The sequence below is a fragment of the Lissotriton helveticus genome, chromosome 3_1 (genome assembly GCF_964261635.1).
Source record: "Lissotriton helveticus chromosome 3_1, aLisHel1.1, whole genome shotgun sequence".
Taxonomy (NCBI): domain Eukaryota; kingdom Metazoa; phylum Chordata; class Amphibia; order Caudata; family Salamandridae; genus Lissotriton; species Lissotriton helveticus.
In genome coordinates, this window is record NC_136061.1 from 956570526 (window position 1) to 956590524 (window position 19999).

At 42.2% G+C, this 19999-nt stretch overlaps 1 protein-coding gene across 4 annotated transcripts in view; it reads right to left on the reverse strand.

The window, feature by feature from the left end:
- MLPH (melanophilin) overlaps positions 1-19999 on the reverse strand; it is a 391857-nt gene that overhangs the window by 109286 nt on the left and 262572 nt on the right. For all 4 annotated transcript variants that reach the window (XM_078681363.1, XM_078681362.1, XM_078681364.1 and 1 more), the window contains one exon: positions 8257-8445. In XM_078681363.1, the coding sequence (XP_078537489.1) occupies positions 8257-8445 (189 nt within the window). The remainder of the gene's footprint in view (positions 1-8256; positions 8446-19999) is intronic.

The window sequence follows — 19999 nt, forward strand, 5'->3', positions numbered from 1 at the left end:
TGTTATAGGCTCAGCTGGAATCTGATAAACCCCCCTCCCCACCTGCTACTCAGAATGAAAGCAGATAATGTGCAGGCTTATCATAATGTGTCCCGGTGTCTGAAAATTACAACAGGACAAGGTTAGTATATTTCAGTGGGCCCACTTCTTGCAGGGTGGATGGCGTCCACCCTGTGAGAATAGTGGGTGGACGCTGTCTACTTGTGTGTACCCCGACTTGTGCTCTGCTGCTGGTACATCAGGAAGCCATTCTACCTCACTGCCACTTTGTCTTTCACGAGTTGAGAAGATCACCCCTTGGGTAAAATGAATCATTGGTGCTTATGGATCTCCCCCTCTCTTACCAATCCCTGCAGGCGCACAAGGGGGCCTGAACAGGGTGCCCCTGGGGGACAGGACCACTGACAGTAAAGCCCCTGACTATCTGAGCAGCTAGTGATAGCTGAATCTGGGCTTCTGAGAACAGATTATTATTGTGCAATGAAGTAGACATTTTAATACCCCCAGCAGCAAGAATAGCTCAGGTATAAGACATTGATGAGGCTAGGCTAAGGGACATGAGTTTTGATGCCTTGAAGGGGAAGTTCAAATAAAGTAAACTAAAAACAACTGCTCTTAGGCTTGCACTACTAGGGTCTTTGCTGAGGGACCGGGGCATGTAGTCAAGGGGGAGGGAGGGAAGAGGATCTACTGAGATAAACCCAATCCCTGGAGCCATTGAGGGTCCCACATAATAAGTCAGCCCAGTTCTGTTCATCCCCTCTCTCTGTCCCCAGAGCCCACATCTCTAGAAAACAACATGATGGAGGTCTGGTAGAGACAACCAGGCAAGTGGAAGCTGTGACAGTGGATGTGCAAGAGATAAGGAGCACATAGAGAAAAAAGAGAAGGAGAACAGAAGGATTAGAGTGCTGAGGACTGTGGTACTAACAAACTTCCCCGCTCAAGCAACTCATGATGTTTTACACATATATGCAACCTCTCCTCACTCGTGCATCCTAGAAACGCTATTTATTTCTCAGAGCAACTTAAGTGATAATGGAACTGGACGTTGGTGAAAGACAGAAGAGTGGGAGAAGAAAGAAACAAGGATCAGGTGTTTTGGGTAAATGTGGCAGTCTTTGATGTATTATGAATGAAGCACCTTTTGTGACTAGTCTTCTTAGGAGCATATTTACAAGGGCTTTATCTCCGCTTTTTTGGCTTACAAAGCCAAAAAAGCGGAGATAAAACCAGCGCCCTATTTACAAGAGGGTGATAACATGCATAATTGCATGTTAGCACCCTTTTCCCCAACGCCTCCCTTTGCATCTCCAATGAGATGCAAAGTGGGCGTTAGTGGGCGTACCCTAGATGTACTACCTTGTAAATATCGCTGATGTTTACATTGCGATATTTACAATGCAGTCCACATGATTTTAGCACACATTAGATTTTGGCAAAAACTTCAGTTTTCGCCAAAATCTAACGTCTGCTAAAATCCTAACGTAGCCATCACTTACATAGGGGGTGGATCATGCTGATACAACCCTGTGGGTCGTGTCAGCAAGGTTATCGCCCTTTTGCAGGAAACATCGCTGGAAAACCAGCGATGTTCCCTGCAAAAGGGTGATGAACTCCCTATCTCGGGAAGTTTTTATCGCCCTGGAGTAACGCGTTGTTAATTACGCGCTACCAGGGCGATAAAAACCAGAGATGGACGGCGATAAGAAAACTGTCGCTCAGCACGGCCAGCGATGATTATCGCTGGCCGTTGTTAATATGCCCCTAAATCTTTACCAGTACCTTGCTGACACCAGGGCACAAACCTCAAGCAAATGGCTCTGGGGGTAGATAGGTACGTTCTTAACAGGATGGATCAGAAACGACAAGCAAGTGTACAGCCACAGTAGCTAGGGACACTTCCAAATCTTAAGGAGTACTCCACTGTTCCAAGGTTCCAAATATGGGAAATACTGGGCCTAAGGCTGGGTCTACAATGCATTCAGGTTCCAATAATGGGAGATGTATATACGCCAGGATGGCTGGATGGTAGTAGACGACCCACAGGAGTGGTTACTCTAAGTTCCATGTCAAGAGTTAAGGTGTAGACATAATCAATATGTTGTATGATATTGATCAGTAACCTACAAGCATACCCTAAAAGATGATCATGGTTTCCATGGGGTGTGGGCAAAAGACTATCCGGATCCCGGTAGGATGGGTAGGCAGACTGCACTGACCAAGGCAGTAAGAACCTTAAACCCCTATGGTTCTTTTACCTTGAAGTAAAACCTACCGGGTACTGTGGACACCTAGACACTTTGACCTTTAGGCAAGAGCTGTCCCATACAGGTAGTACAACTATTTTAAACTGACACTTAACTAGGTCATGATTGATTGAGGATAGATGTAATCCACTAGGTCCTGAAGAATCGCAGCCAGAGTGCTAAGGCGAGAAACATGTTGACCTCACGATATGTATTGTAGTCCTGGATCGTTACGTGGAATCCTAATTTCCAGCGATCACAGGCTATCCAATGTTTTTACCTGTGACAAGGGACCACCAGAATAAATTGATCACATTTTAACTCACGTATTTACACTATCCGTTCCTTTCTGGCCCCTCACCCGCACTTCACCCTAGGCAGTTGGTAAAAAGATCTCCGCCAAATAGCCCCTCTTTGAGGTGTGCCCGTTGGGCATTGCACCGCCTGCCCAACGAGGAGCAACCGCCAATGATGAAGCATGACACTCGCAAGGGTGTGTGAGGCCATTAATACCAACATATTGGATGCCCAGGGTAGCCCTCCACTGAGCACTACCTTTTCCCTTCTTGTGACCGTATCTTTACCTCCTCCTACTCTCTAGTCTATAGGAACAACCCAGTCTGTCTTTGCCTGACGGTGTGGGCAAAGGACACATAGGTTCTTAAATCAAATAAGCAGAAACTAAGAAAGAACAAAAGATTGACTAAAGAAAAGAACAAGCCAATGAAAACAGAGAGAGGATAAAGGAAATGTTTGGTAGTCATCTGCTGTGGGGGCTCTTCTAGAATAAAAGACTTTCACAAAATGACCAGGCCATTAGTAGAGTGCTGAGCAACGTGTTGTCTTGCGTGGAAGCATACACCACTGCCCTTGCTTGCAAGTGATGTCAAACAGCATACCCATGACTCACCTTTCTTCTTAAACCTCTCAGGTTTGTCAGTGATCAAACCGAAGAAGTTTTTTTAAAAATGCTTCTCCCATACAAATAGGAGTATGGGGACCAGTTGCCTAATACACCACTCAATACAAGCAAGAAAAGGCACCCAGGATAAGATCAATGTGATTTTCAGAAGGTTGGAGAGAGCACCGAGATTGGTTAATGTCACAGCCACACTCAACCCTCTGTATCCCTACATACCAGTGAGAACCCTATGGTCTTCTAAGCACTTTTCGCGCCAAAACCTGACTTTAGGAGGATGATTCTCATTAATGCACATCAGACCTCTTCAGACAGATTAATAGAGAGGATCATGGTTCACGCAATTTCAATGGTTTATTGTGGTGATCGCCAATGGTAACGGGGGAGACATCATCATTTTTGGTGGAAGTATTGGTAGTCACATCCCACCATATAGAGTAACATATCACAGGTCTCTCTTTCAAAACTGAGACGATTAAAATGCTGCTCTTGTTTATGCATGATTACAAACAGCGTGGTGATTACACTCAGTTAATTACAAAAAAACCATTAGATTTTGATTGCAATTTGGGTATACAACGTTGATATATTTGATTTGTAGTTGATACTTTGGGTATCTATTATGTTGTGTGAATTCTACTGTTTATTTTCACTTTTACATTTCTAAGTATTTACGGTGCTTCTAAAGTGTGTCTCTTTGACCTAATAACTGTGTCCGTATAGTCTGTCCTTGACTCAAAATACTGTGGGAAAGAAGTGGTGCTAACTGCGCCAGGTAAAAAGGTGTACCCCAAATTGGGGTGCTTACCTCATGTGGTAAATACCTCCTACTCTGCATTTCTTTGGTGGGAATGAGACACAACATGAAGATTTGGAGTTTAGCAAACCAATTTCCATCGCCTTTCCCACATGATGAATTCATTTTGTTTGATCCGCACAATAAAAGCCCAAAAGTAGGGGTTCTATCGTACAGATAAATATATATTTCGCTGACACAAAGGGAGTTTTCTATTTTTCTAACCATGCTGGGACTACTGCCATTGCAAACAAGTTGTCCGGTAGCGGTCTGCCCTCTGAGTCAAAGTGATCTGAGCAGTGCCAGATTAAACCCTTTCGAGGCCTGTAGGCAATCGAAATTTCGGGGCCCATCTCGCAAATTATCTCCTAATAACCAATGCACTGGATTTTTTCACAAACTAACAGCTGCCAGAAGATGACCTTTTAAGAGACAGACTGTTATGTGAATCTGATGTACTTTATGTTGTTAATGGGTACATTACATTAATACTGTAATTTCTCTCTGGAGTCTTTAATGTAAAGTTTTTGTTTCTTTGAGTTGATTTATTTTGTTCTATCTTTTTGTAACAATATTTAAGAAAGATTGATTGTAATTTTCTTTTAAGATCAAACCAATATTATTTTGATCTGTTGTTGGGGGCCCCTATAAGGAGTCGGGCCCATAGGCTGGTGCCTACTTTGCCTTTTTGATCATCCAGAACTGAAGATCAGACTCCACTGTTGAGCCAGCTGAGGCTTCCCTGTTGAAAACCTGGTTTACCACCACCTCTAATTGAGTGCAGGAAATAGCGAGTTTGGTTTCGCTCTCGTTCTATCAAACTTCTATGATGCCCAGAGTGGGGTTAAGAAGGGCATGATGATGAATGGAAGAGGACCAGCAGTTAACTTGTGACCTCCCTTAAGAGGGAGGAGATAGGGCGAATAATGTTAAGTGCACATGGATGCAGGCAAAAATGACCTGACCAGCTCAAGGACAGAGAGGGTAGCACAAAGAAGATGGGCAGAACAAACTAAAATTGGGAGAAACATGGAGAGGAACAAAGGAACTAACCCCCACATGCATCAACCTATTTAGGAAGTGCAAACGGTGCGAATCGGTAAATTCGGCCGTTTGCGCTTCCTAAATACGTTTTTGGGATGCATTAAACATTTTTTCAAAATACGTTTTTTTTTGCATTTCCTAAAAATGCGAATGCATTTAAGGAATCGCATTTGTGCGATTCCTTAAATGCAATGCATCAATTAAAAAAAAAAGCGAATTTTGAAATAGGAAGTGCAAATTAAAACGAGGTTGACCCTTGTGTTAATTTGCGAAATTCTTTCAAAAAGCACAAAAATGCATTTTGTAAAGTGTCATGTTACAGACACACATGTCCTTAGGACATGTGTGTGTGAAACATGCACTTTAAGATACATTTCAGGGGTGCAGGAGGGGGTCCTTTGGACCCCCCTCTGCACCCTTGCAATGCATCAACAATTTGTGATTTCCTAAAAAAAGAAATGCAAAACGGCATTGATTCCTATGGGCCTCTAGGCCCATAGGAATCAATGTAATGCCATTCCTTAATTGCGATTCGCAATTAAGGAATAGCAAATTCCGAAATTTATGAAATCCTAAACATTTTGAGGATTTCTTGATGCATAGGATTTTGCAATTCCTAAATAGCGATTCCTTAATTTTCGCTATTTAGGAAATGCAAAATCCTAGATTGATGCATGTGGCCGCATGGAACAAAGGTTGCCATAAATGCGAATAACATGTCATTGGGTACAGGTTTTTTTCCAACCACTAAGACAAAAAGATGGAAAAAGAAAATGGTTGATTCCGAATTGCAACAAAAGTAGACTAAATGTCAGGAGGAGACTGATCAAAGAAAGAGGCGGAGCAGAGCAGACTAAAGAGGAGACATTGAATCCATGAATAGCTTAAGAATGAAACATATTTCTTTTTTAAATGTTTGCATTATTTAATGTGAAAAAGTCTCAGAAAGAAATCTTATGCTTTTCCAATCCTTGGAGTTGAGCCTAGATTTTCCAAATTGCTCGGGTGATGTGGCAAGGGCATAAGAATGAATGTCTATCCCGAATGGTGAAACAACTAAGTACACTTGGAAGGATCTTGGCAAGGACATATGCTGCAAGTCAAGGGCCTTGTTGAGACTGGGTCAGCGCTGTGAACAGTCAATGCATTGACATTACCTTGCAATCCCTTTTGTTGGGCTCCTCGCCCCGATGTATGAAGTGGTTGTACAGCCTTGCGTGAAGGTGCATGCTGCAGCCTTCCAGTAAATAAATGGGCACAAGGCAGGTCAGCGTGTACAAAGGGCCATCGTTTAAAGGAAGGGGTAGACTCCCACACACGCCATGATATAGACTTTTAAGAGGAAGAGAGTGGGATGAGGGTAGTGATGTTATGGGGACAACATTATAATCTTAAAAGGCTGAACAAGACGTGGAAAAGACTGACCCATTACATGAGTGATGGAGTGCAAAAATACTGGAGGTTGGCTCAGAGGTCAGTGCCGGAGTATCTTCTACGGTCACAAAAGGCAAATGAGGGCCAAGGACACATTGGAGAGATGAGTTCATGCTGTTGGAGAACTTGGTGATTTGGCTTTTGAGCAAAGTTCTCACAAAGTCAAATATTCCCTTTAAACTCATATGTCGCCTGTTGTGGCCTGAGGGGAGAGTAGTGAAGAGTCTCCTAGACCAGGCAGTACTGCTCAGAGGTTTATTCAAACATAGACACCGCGGCGACAGTGGGGCAATCAAGGAAAGGGGTTTGGAATGATCACCCAAGACAGCAACTGGCAGACAAAGTGGGTGTCAGGCCCTTTTAACAAAGGGAGGCCCATGGTGGTCATTTTCTTTTCTCTCTCTCTTTTTTTGTTCTTTTTCTGCTCCTGGTGCCAATATGCTACCATGAACGATTGCATAGTAAAAATATTAATATTCAGTGCCAACAGGAGATCTTTCGTACGTTTCTTGAATTGTTTTTTCAAAGGTGGTCGGGGTCAGGGCAAATGCTGCAGTTCCTGGACAACTTGTCGAGGTTTGTGTCATTTCTTCTTATTTATCAATGAGGATCTTGGAGATGGAATTGAATTATGAAAGTGAAAACAAGGCTATGCGCAGAGTGAGGGAACTGACACCATCTGGAGAGTTTGTAGATCAAGAAGACAAGGACATTCGTAGACAATAAAGGGCTTTACGTCTAGACAGCAACTGGGAGATCCATGCAATGACTGAAGGTAGGGGACTGAAGAAGTTGTTCGGGGGAGGGAGTGTGGATTTCTTTCTACATTTTTGGGGCTGTGTGACGGTAATATAAAGATAACAATGAATTATTAGCTCTCTATCTCTCATATTCTGGGTGTGCTATAGATTTTATGAATGTAAGAGCTTTTTGAAAATTAGAGCTTCACAAACATTATGTAGAGTTGTTAGCCATAGGCTATGGTTTAATTAGGGTATAGTTCTACTACCCTTTGCAGTAACTGATTACTTGTTTCTAGGAGAGATTACTCTCCCCATTATGCGATTGAGGGTTTCATTTTGCGATTACCGTGTTAAAATGGCTTACTGTGTTTTATGAACTTTCTATTTTCAAATTACTGCTTATACAGTAAATATATTGAGATATTATGACTTTGGATGGGCATTCATGCTGTCTTGCAACTCTAAAGATTATGTTGCACTGTACCTAGATTCTCCCTACACATTTCTAGTTGTTAAGAGCCTGTATGCCTTCTTGTTAATCCTTCACTCAGCTTCACATGCATAAAAAGGAGTATTGTTATCTTCCATCCAGCTTTTCCGTGTGGCATTTTAAATTGTAACTGACCAGTATGAAATATGCTTCACATCTGGATTATAGCTGCCCCCTAGCTCAGTCTCAATCATGTTCAGTTTCATAGACTGACTCTGTTCTTTCATTTAGATTCGTGCATGTGATCAAGAATCTTCTGTAGTGAAACAAGGCATCACAACAAACATGGCAGCTCATCTTCCTTTGAGCATCTTGAGCTCTCTGGGCAATAGTAGTGCACAGCCTACAGTGTCCGCAGCCCCTCACTGGTGTCGAGTCGTGTAGTGTTATCTGGCCGTGTTATCCAGAGATTATTAGGAAATCAATCTCTTGCCCACTACACTGTTCCTCGTGTGCTAGAAGGAATGGGTTGGGCTTGGGCTGTGTAGGGAACATCTGTTTTTGGGGGTGAATGCAAGCCATGCACAACATATACTATAGGTTTTACTTGCATGCCCATCGGATAGCAAGCAAGAAGGTACCTTCTGGGCCTCGGTAGGTAGGTCATCACTGGAGGAACTTAGCACGGCCACGGTCTTGTGAGAAACCTTCTTTCCTTCTTCTTCCGAGGACACATCCTTGTCACTGATGTTACTTGCCAGTTCACCCAGTTTCCTCTTCAGTGTCACCTCTTCCAGGTCGGCATCTGTCTGCGGATCCTGGCTTGGGGACTGGAGGCAAATGAAAAAAGAGGCGAATTATGACTCGTGTAAAGATGGCGCTTCATTGAAAGGGGTAGGATCCAGGTCTGTTGGGAAAGGGATAGAATCCATTACAAAGTCACTACCTGACCCTGCCTGATCGCCTTACCTGTGCCCAGTCCTCCGACTAGGCCTGGCCCCTTTGGACCCTGCTTGGCTCAACTGCATCAGATTGAGGCCCCCCAGCCTGCTATCTATTTCTCTCTTACACCAACCTTTTTACCCTTTTGCTTCTTCCTTTTGGTCCTTTGCTTTTTCATATTTACCTTTCTTGCTCCTCTGTTTCCTGCTTAGCCCCTTTAGCATGTTTCGCCTTCGTCTTTGGCCTCTGTTTACCTTTTGCCCCCCGCTTTTACTCCACGTGTGTGTTGCACATTTTGCCACTTGTTTGCCACTTTTTCTCTCACTCTTTGCACTCTCTCATCTTTTGATTCCTTCAGACCTCTTTTCCACTCAGCTCACTCTTTCGTGTCTCTCATTCACACTTTGCCCGGCTTCAGCTTTGTCACTCTGCCTTTTTTCCACTTCTTCCACTTTTCATTCCATTCCACTCCACTTTGACCCCTGTGACATTCTCTTTTTCCTCTGTTCTCCGATTTGCTTTTTCACCTTTTTGCCTCTACTTTAGTGCCATTTTTGCCACATCTTTTCTGTCTTTGCTGCCTTTTTGCACTTTGCGTTTCCTGCTGCTTCTTGTAGCTTCTTCGACACACTCTTGTTCTGCTCAGACCCGCCTACCACAACCAGAATCTCCTCTCCCTTCCTGAACTCTTTTAATATTGACTGCAGAGTAGACATGCAGTGGATGCACCCTCGGGACCTTGAAGGTGCACCAAAGGCAAGTCTATGTGTGCCCACCCACTCCCCGAACGTGCCCATGGCACACCACCTACCCACTGCAGTTGGAGATGCTACTCAACTAAAGCCCTCCAAGCTATGAACACCATACCTCTATCCCTGTGCTCCACCTTGGCCTCCCCTGCCAGGATGGAAGGTGTGTACTGCTGTGCCTCGTACCACTTCTCCTGTGCTTCCCCCAGCCCACTCCCCCAGTTAACTTCCTATCCCTCTCACCACACACTCAACCATACCTCATAAAATACCGCCACACACCAGTGGCAGCTGGCATGGTTCACAATTGGCGGGCCTGGTGCGGGCGTGCAGGAGAGGCGGTTGGTGGGGGGGAGACAGTAAAAAAAAAATAATAATAAAAGAAAAACTTACCTTTCCGCTACAGTCTTGCGTCTCTGCTCCTGCTCTCCGAGGCACAGAAAGCACAGAAAAGGCTCTCCTGACCAATAACAATGCTGCAATGCAGCTTTGTGATTGGTTTTGAGCGGATCACTGACATAATATCGACGACACAAATATCGAGATACACAAATATCGAGTCAAAAATATCGATTGACAAAATATCGACTCCCTATCTTCAAACAGGTAAGTACCAAAATATCGACTCCAAAATATCGACTTACAAAAATATAGACTGTCAAAATATCGATTTTTTAAAATGTCTTAAAAGTAAGTTAAAACTAATATAGTAATAAATATATTTAATATAAACGTAGAAATAATTATTAAAAAAATATAATTTTAATAAATAATTTATATAATTAAAAAAATTATATCACCAAAAATTACACACACACATATATATATATATGTATATATATATATATATATATATATATATATATATATATATATATATATATATATATATATATATATATATATATATATATATATATTTAAACATATTATTAAATAAACATATATAACATTTTAGAAAATGTTTAAAATTTATTGTTACAACTATAGTGAGTTCAACATTAGCAAAAGTGTTGGATAGCGTAGAGGTAAAATTTACTACTCCCACTCCAGTGGGTGCAACAGTAGGGAAAGCGCTGGATAGCGTAGAGGTTAAAATTACTATTCCCACTCCAGGGATGTATGACGTTACAACGCATACTTTTACAACGCCTACCATTACAACAAAACTTTTACAACGCAAAAACTTTTACAACGCATACATTTACAACGCAAGATTTTACAACGCATATACCTTTACAACGCATACCATTACAACATAAGTATTGGTAAGTATATAATAATTTTTTGAATATAAATTAATAAAAAATATTATAATATAATTTAATATAATTTAATTTTATTAAATAAATGTAATTTAAATGTAATTTTACTTTATTTTTACAAAGTACCCCTGTACCCCAAAAACCCAAAACTGACCCTGAACCCTAAAAATACCCCTTTACCCATAAACTGAAAACTGACCCTGAACCCTAAAAATACCCCTTTACCCGAAAACTGAAAACTGACCCTGAACCCTAAAAATACCCCTTTACCCAAAAACTGAAAACTGACCCTGAACCCTAAAAATACCCCTTTACCTACAAACTGAAAACTGACCCTGAACCCTAAAAATACCCCTTTACCCCAAAAACAGAAAACTGACCCTGAACCCTAAAAATACCCCTTTACCCAAAAACTGAAAACTGACCCTGAACCCTAAAAATACCCCTTTACCTACAAACTGAAAACTGACCCTGAACCCTAAAAATACCCCTTTACCCCAAAAACTGAAAACTGACCCTGAACCCTAAAAATACCCCTTTACCCAAAAACTGAAAACTGACCCAGAACCCTAAAAATACCCCTTTACCTACAAACTGAAAACTGACCCTGAACCCTAAAAATACCCCTTTACCCCAAAAACTGAAAACTGACCCTGAACCCTAAAAATACCCCTTTACCCAAAAACTGAAAACTGACCCTGAACCCTAAAAATACCCCTTTACCTGAAAACTGAAAACTGACCCTGAACCCTAAAAATACCCCTTTACCCAAAAACTGAAAACTGACCCTGAACCCTAAAAATACCCCTTTACCTACAAACTGAAAACTGACCCTGAACCCTAAAAATACCCCTTTACCCCAAAAACTGAAAACTGACCCTGAACCCTAAAAATACCCCTTTACCCAAAAACTGAAAACTGACCCTGAACCCTAAAAATACCCCTTTACCCAAAAACTGACAACTGACCCTGAACCCTAAAATTAAAATATTTATCAATTAATCAATTATAATTAATTACCAATAATATTTTAATTAATTACCAATTAATAATTAATTAACAATGAATTTTTTAAAAATATCAATAAATAAATTAACATATTTAATTAATTATAATTAAATTACTTCCCACCCTATTCCCCTATAAACCCACAACCCGCTACAGAAAATAAATTACTAAAATTAAAATATTTATCAATTAATCAATTATAATTAATTACCAATTATATTTTAATTAATTAACAATTAATAATTAATTAACAATTAATTCTAAATTATTATCAATAAATAAATAAACATATTTAATTAATTATAATTAAATTACTTCCCACCCTATTCCCCTATAAACCCACAACCCGCTACAGAAAATAAATTACTAAAATTAAAATATTTATCAATTAATCAATTATAATTAATTACCAATTATATTTTAATTAATTACCAATTAATAATTAATTAACAATTAATTCTAAATATATATCAATAAATAAATTAACATATTTAATTAATTAGAATTAAATTACTTCCCACCCTATTCCCCTATAAACCCACAACCCGCTACAGACTTATATTACACAAAAAATAAAAATTATTATTAACTTACCTTAAATTCGATATTTTTGTTGTCTATATTATGTCTAGTCGATATTATGTCCATTCTATATTTTTGATTCGATATTATGTCCATTCTATTCGATATTAATTTTCTCTAGTCGATATTTTTGTTGTCTATATTATGTCTAGTCGATATTATGTCCATTCTATATTTTTTACTCGATATTCTGTCCAGTCGAAATAATTGACTCGATATTATGACTGTACACCGTTTTGAGCATGCTGAATCAACGCTTAACCAGGGAATTGGGGCTTGGGCTTGTTCTCTACGCAGGCTGTAATGCAGCCTGCATGGAGAACGGGGTAAGTGCGCATGGCTGGTTTGGCTGGCCCGAGAGGGCCGACCAAACAGTCATTGTGCACTTAGGAATGGGCAAACCACTCCTCCCCTGACTGCTCTGAGAGCAGAGCAGCCCTACCCACCTGCCCGCAAAGCAACCGGAAACATAAATTGATAATAACTCAACGTTATTATCATTTTATGTTTTCTTTGCAGTGCACTGCTTAAAAGCAGTGGGGTGACACTCCTCCACCATAGCGGAGGAGCCGACCCTGCCACACACAACACAAACCCCACCCTGTACTGCGCTCTCTTCAACAGCTGTTCGTTCATCAAACACACTATCAAAGTGTGGGCCATCCTGCATGACTACACTTCGTCACCGAAACTTGGCTCAACACATCATCTATCCCAAACATCACAGTAACCTTCCCTCAGCTACAATATTGCAACACAGGACAAAACCAGCAAACCCGTAGGAAGAATCACCATCATTCACAAAGAAAACAGCACCTGCCCCATTTCACCAGCTAATTCCAGTGACCACCGCGAGCGCATGGCCTTCAAAATCAGCACCTTTAGCCTAGAAGGTACCCTACTCTATGGACCTCCTGGCAGCAGATCCAACTTTGAGACCACCCTCACGGACCCCAACAACCCCACTTGTGCTTGACTCCATCTCCTTCATCCTCCTCTGTGATCTCAACTTTCACCTAGAGGACCTTACCAACACCAACACTACAAACATCCTGGAAGACCTGAGCATAATTGGGCTCATCTAGCGAGGGAGCGAACCAACCCACATTACCAGACACCTTCTTGAGCCCGTCTTCACTAAATTCACAGACATCGCAGTCGACAAACCCAACCCCCTCACCTGGACCAACCACCTCGTTGTCCGCTTCAGCTTACACTTACCCAACCAACGCAGAACCATTCTCAACAAGACCTCCTGGAGCAACTGGAACATGATCCCTGAGGAAGTCTGAATGACAGTTCTTTCTCGACGTCGGGCACAACCCAGTGATCTTACCCATTTCATCTCGAACTTTAAGACTTGGATCATCTCCTTCTAAAACACACTGACCCCGCTCAAAAGGCGCCCACGGTTTGCACCAGCCACAGACAAGCTGATAAATGGAAGGCCTCTGACTTTCCAAGCAAACATCAGGAGTACCACTTGAGATCTGTCAAGATAACAATGACAGACACATATACACGTCAGTCCTCCATATCTTTCACCAATGACTTAAGACCACCAAGCGATTTGCAATCAATGTCCAGATTGAAACAGCTTCAAGAATTCAAGGAAATGTTTGCAATAATGAAGAAATTCATGTTCCTCGCTGACAGCTCCTTGACCATCACTCTATCAAAAGAACTCTGCACCCAGCTCTCCCAATAAATCAGCAACAAAATCACCACCACCATTTACACCAGACTTCGCATCCCAACAGGACCTCTCCACTCTCATCATCCTCCAATGAGATCAGAAGTACACTCCAAAAACCAACGTGAAATGCTGGCCTACCATCACCCATGGAAAACGCTAACCTCCTGTACTCCATCCACATGGGACCCCTTTCTTCAGATCCATGCCCCAATTTCATCTTCAACTAAGAACTTAACTCCATCTGCACCACACTCATGACAATCCTCAATGGCTCAGTCACCAAAGCCACCTCATCGGATTCCTGGAAACACACCAGAATCTTAACCCTCTTGAAAAAACCCTCACTGGACCCGAAGACACTGGCAAACTACAGACCCATCTCCCTCCTCCCATACCCTTGAAAAAACTCATCAACAAATGTCTGGCTAACCACCTAGATGCCAACCACCTCCTGGATCACTCCCAATGATTATTCAGACCGAAACAGAGCACTGAGACTGCCCTCATTGCCACCACCGAGGATATTTGTCTAATCGTACAGTGGGATGCAGGGGCACTCATCCTTCACAACCTCTAAAAGGTTTTCAACACTGTCTCCCACCCCATCATCCAATGCAACACATCACTGGAATACATGTACCCACACTGCGTTGTATTAGCCCCGTCATCACATGATGCAGCTAAATTGTCAGCCTGGCCTTGCACTCGTCCTCTGCCTCCAAACTGATCTGTGGCCTCCCTGAAGGCTCCTCGCTCAACCCTACACTGTTCAATGTCTGCATGGCCTAGCTCTCCAGCATCGTCTGTTACCATGGACTCAACATCATCTTCTACTCTGGTGAGACCCAGATTATTATTTCCCTCTCCAATGATACCTCCAGCACCCAGATGTAGTTCACCTACTGCATGTCTTAAGTTGCAAACTGGATGAGGACCCACTACCTGAGAATCAACTCCGACAAAACAGAATTTGTCATATTCGGGAAACACCACCCCCTCTGGTCAGCAGCCTGATGGCCCTCAGGACTAGAACTGACACCCACCCCATTGAAGTCAGCAAGGAATTTAGGATCATAATCAACAATCAAACCTGGTCACCTGCTTCTACACCCTCAAACTCCTCAAAAAAGCTTCTAGATGGCTAAACACCCGAAGGTCTGTCACTCAAGCACTGATCACCAGTGGACTGTATTATGGAAAATCCCTTTACTTCAGAATCATCTTACAACTCATTAAGAGATTCCAGGTCATTCTGAATGTAGCAGCTAGACTCACTCTCAAACTCCCATTAGACGCACAATGCATCCAATCCGCTCAAAGCCCTCCACTGGCTCTCCATACACAACTGTGCCCTCTTCAAACTCCTAACTACACCTACAGAGCAATACAGAAGCAAGGACCTGCATACCTGAACAGCTGCACCAACTTACGCACCATGACAAGACAAATCCGCTCTACCAAACTCCTGCTCCCTCACATTCCTCGCTTCCAAAGAGCCGGGGTTCATTCAGTTTCCTACCTGGCTACTAAAGCCTGGAACAGCCTCCCATTACACATTAGAATCACTCGCTTCATCTTAAAATTTGACAAAAAACTGAAAACCTGGCTATTCCAGTTGGACCCAGTCAGGGCAGCTCCTTCCCTTCTTAGGCACCAGGGTACCCCATGGGGGGGAACATCGTTTACAACACGGTGTTTACACCGCAGTACCTTTACAACTGTGCCATTACAACGCAAGTCGTTACTACGACTTGCGCTGGATGGCACTTTTGTATAAGGAATATTGTAATTTTATATTCCAACACCTTCCCTACTGTAATGTGGGCTGGTGTTAGAATATAAAATTATAATAATACACAATCCACGCACACCAACGCAAGTCGTTGTAACGACTTGCGTTTTAAAGGCAGCGTTGTAAAGTACCGCGATCTAAAAGATCGCGTTGTACTAACGTACATCCCCCCATGGGTGATATGCCGCCTTAGAAATCATCATAACATAACATGACATGACATAACATAACATAACATAACATAACATAACATAACATAACATAACATAACAGATCATTAGTTTGAAGCAAGTGATGCTGGGGAAGCATAAAGCTCAATTTAGACGCGTGGGTCAGTGGGTGAAAAATACTTTATTTAGACAATCAAAGCCATTAAAGGGCCAGGTGCCGGTTAAAGTACATTGGAAGAAAATCAGCCGCATAATGCACAAATTTAGAAGCCCATTAAAATGCCATGTGCAGGTTAAAAAAATGTTAGAATAAGATAAGCAGCATAATGCACAGATTTAGCCATATAAATAAAATAAAAACAAAAACGTATAATATCAAAAATATATCTTTAAAAAATGTACACTTTAAAAATGAGTCATCAGCACCTTGGAAGCGAGAATATTAATAGTGTGTCATAATGGTCAGTACAGATGAATGATGGAGCGGCGGTATACATTTTGAACATTTTGTTCATTAGCTGATACTAAAAGATTTTAATGGTGGAGCCGTTAGCTCTGTTAACTCCAAGTTTTTCTGGTGTCTTTTACCGCAATGTGGAGCTAACGGACAGTGGACCATCTCATAAGTGCGTGATTCGCGACTTCATCATTGAGCCTGGCCATGTTGGGCGGGAAACTTTAGACCTGTGGTATTGTTCCTCAGTTTAATGTCTGCTATATCTACGAATTTTATAGATCTGAAGTACGCTTGGGGCTGAGCGTTGTTCAAAAAGTTTTTACCAGCTTCTGGAATGGTTCTTATCACTTCTTTAATCAGCAGAGGCCTCAGGCATCTTCTGCGTTCCTCAGGGAGAGCGGGGCAAATGCAGAACAGATAGGCTAACGATTTGTGGCGCTGGCCACAGAGATGGCACAAATTTGTGTGGGTCAGTGATAATGGAATGGGGTGATTCCACAGCACTGTTTGAGGCAGTGCTAGACAGGCTTCTTTGGCACAGCTCAATCATGTTGAGACTGTGGAGATTCATTGATGTCTTTAAGTCTACTAAAAGGAGTGAAGGCGAGCCTCCACTGAACTGTACTGCGCCAGTGGTGTAGGGAATGTAGGGGAACTTTACTCAGGTGTAGGAGGTCAGTGGTGTGGGTAAAGCGAGAATTCATTGAGATGTTTGAGGTCCAAGATGTGGGGATGAGGAGGCTCCATTGAGGTCTGAGGGCCAGTAATACGGGGCTGGTGAGAATCAATTGGCAAGTATGAGGGCAATGATATGGGCAATGGGACAGGCTCCACTCAAGTGTACAAGGCCTATGATAAGGGGAAGAAGAGATACTCCATCAAGGTGTATAAACCTAGTGATGTGATGAAACATTGAGTCCTCTGAAGTATACAAGGCCAGCAACGCGGGGAACGAGGGAATCTCCAGTGAAGCATGTGGGCCACTGACTGAGGCTCTCAAAGCAGCTCTACTGAAGAACATGAGCACAGTGAGGCGAAGCACTGAAGAAATGACACATATGTGTACAAGGACAGTGATGAGGGCACAAGGGAGATTCCACTGCGGCCAAAACGCAATGATGTGAAGATTGAGGAGAGCCCACAAGGGTTTATGTGGGGAATGGCCGGCGCTCCGCTGAGGTGCCTGGTGCAATTTGCAAGGAGTGAGACCACTGCTGCAAGGTTTTGAGGCTAGTAGTGAAGAGACTGATTGAGTCAGAACTGAGATGCAATAGACCTGTTAGCTAGGTAATAACTAAGCCCCTTGAAGGACAGCACTGGAACTAATGCAGATTCTTCATAATTTGGGGAGACGCTCTCAAGTATATTGTTTAGTGTCCCTCTTCGTCGTTTGTGTCTGTGGTTGTTCAATGCAGCACTTTCGATCACTCGCCGTGACCCATCTTGGAAGTCCAAAGACAAGCCACGCCCAGATGGTAGAAGTAGAAAGAAATGCCATTATAATTCAACATATAGGATTGGCATGATGTGGTTGGACTATCAGTGACTTCAAATTGCCTAGGCAGGGGTTCAAATCTAGGGTTAAAGAGACAGGAATGTTGTGTGCATTAAAAAAGGACTGGGGGGCACAAGAATACGATGTACTAGTACTGCACACATCATTAGAGGTCTTACCTTACTATTGTGCTACTTCCGGATGTCTCATCTGGAATATTGTATCAAGGTAGGGAGGTGTCATGTGTAGTATGGTGTCCTGCCCTGGGACCTCATCAATAACTTTCGCTATGTGAGTCTCGACGGGAGTCTTGTGTGCAGCTCTGGTGCCCTTATCTTGAGGGTTGTGCACAGTTCTGGAAGACTCACTGGAGCATGGTGCGCAATTCTGGAGGCCTCCATTAGAAGTTTCATGAAAAACTCTATAGGACACACCCTATGTATATGTTTAAGACTACTTCTCTTGAAGGATAAAGGCAATTTTCAACAAAGTGTATGATGGGCAAATGAACAGTTTGAGGGGTGATGAGCAACACCAACGCCAAATCTCAATAATTTAAATCTGGACATATTCTAATAAGCAATGCAGATGTTTATTGGAGAGAGACAGTAAGTTATTTAATAGGAACTAGTAGAGGGAAATGTATTTCTCAGTGTGTAACTACTTTTAATACTAAAAGTTGCAGTTTGAGACATGGTTGAGTGGAGAGCTTAGATTTATCAAGAATAAGTTTTTTTTTGTTGTGAAAATTTAGAGAATTCCTGGAACATCCCCAGTCATATGCAACAAGGGCAACAATACAGACTCTTAAACAAGGAGGAACCTGGCGACCAAGCAAGGCCTTCCTTTGTGGCAAGAGCAGGCAAGCATGTGCCTGCCATGAAGTCATTTCCTGTCATCAAATTTAATGCTGCAAATGTCAAAGTTTCTGCCCAGAGTTATCTTGTTTTGAAGCTTTGCAGTTTCAGTGGGTGTTCTCTCCTCATTGTGCCCACACAGTGAGCCCTCCACTTCCGCCGGTATTTCTTTGTTCGTCCACTTTGTCGAGGTCCCCCGGGCAGCTTGCGCCGCAGGCTTCTGACGCAGCCTAATTGCTGCCACTAAAAGGGCAGAGCACAATGTCTCATTGACCAAAAAAATCCGCCTGCGTGGTCAGGCTGAAGGCCGTCTCAGCTTACAGACGTAGCACACGTATATAATAATAAAAGACATTCTTTTGGACAACGAGATGTGTGCATTCCAAAGCTCACCGGCTGGTATTCCTATCGATCCAAGATCCTGCCCCCGCTGGCGGGTAGCGTTGGTGACCAGCTGCAGGACGCTAGTGCTGATGAGTAAAGAGTGACAAGGCCGCCACTGTACCCATCCTCTCTAAATGTATGAAGCGGCACTCTTTTCTGTCACTGCATGAAATAGGACGCATTTCTCTTCCCTTTTGACACCTGTCCCCCCCACTACTTGAAGAGGGCTCCACTGGCCCTTCCGTATGTGTTGGGGTCGTGGGTCCATTTTGTCTGTGTTTGAATTGTGGTCATTTACCTCATTGTGTGAAATGAGACTTCCTTTTTAATGTGTGATGCAGAGACAATTGAAAAAGTGATAAGTGGGTTCCATTTGCCTGGTTGGGTGAATTAAGACCCCCTTACTGGATATATGCATTAGGCTTCCTTTTAATCAATGTGCAAAATGCGCTCCTCCCTTTAGTGATGCAGTCCCCAGGGCTGGAAGAGTAAACAAGCATTTGCAATGCAATAGGTTCCGCATTAGGAAACTTTGAGCTATTGGTCTTGTAAATGACATTTTTTTTATTTATGTGTTGGTTTTGAAAATAGCTAAAATAATAGCTTTGTCATTTACAATGCCAATAGTTATAACTTTCACAAATGTGACACCTATAGCATTTGTAATGCAACATGTTTTGTATTTGCGTGACTTAGATGTATTGATATTACAAATAACAATGGCTTTTAATTTTTTTAAATAATTAATACTTAAATAAAAGTGATTGTAATTTATAATGGCAATAGCTTAAACTTTTGTAAATAACTTTTGTGAAGATTATGTTCAGTGTATTTTATTGTGACGAAAATCCAAGAACAGAAGTGAAATATTAACATCTTTTTGTGACATTTGTAATAAAGCTTGAAACATTGAGAGAACATATTTGAACCAGTTGTTGTTGAATGGTTGCACAGATTGATGCTGTGATGGCTTGGAGTGATGTTGTG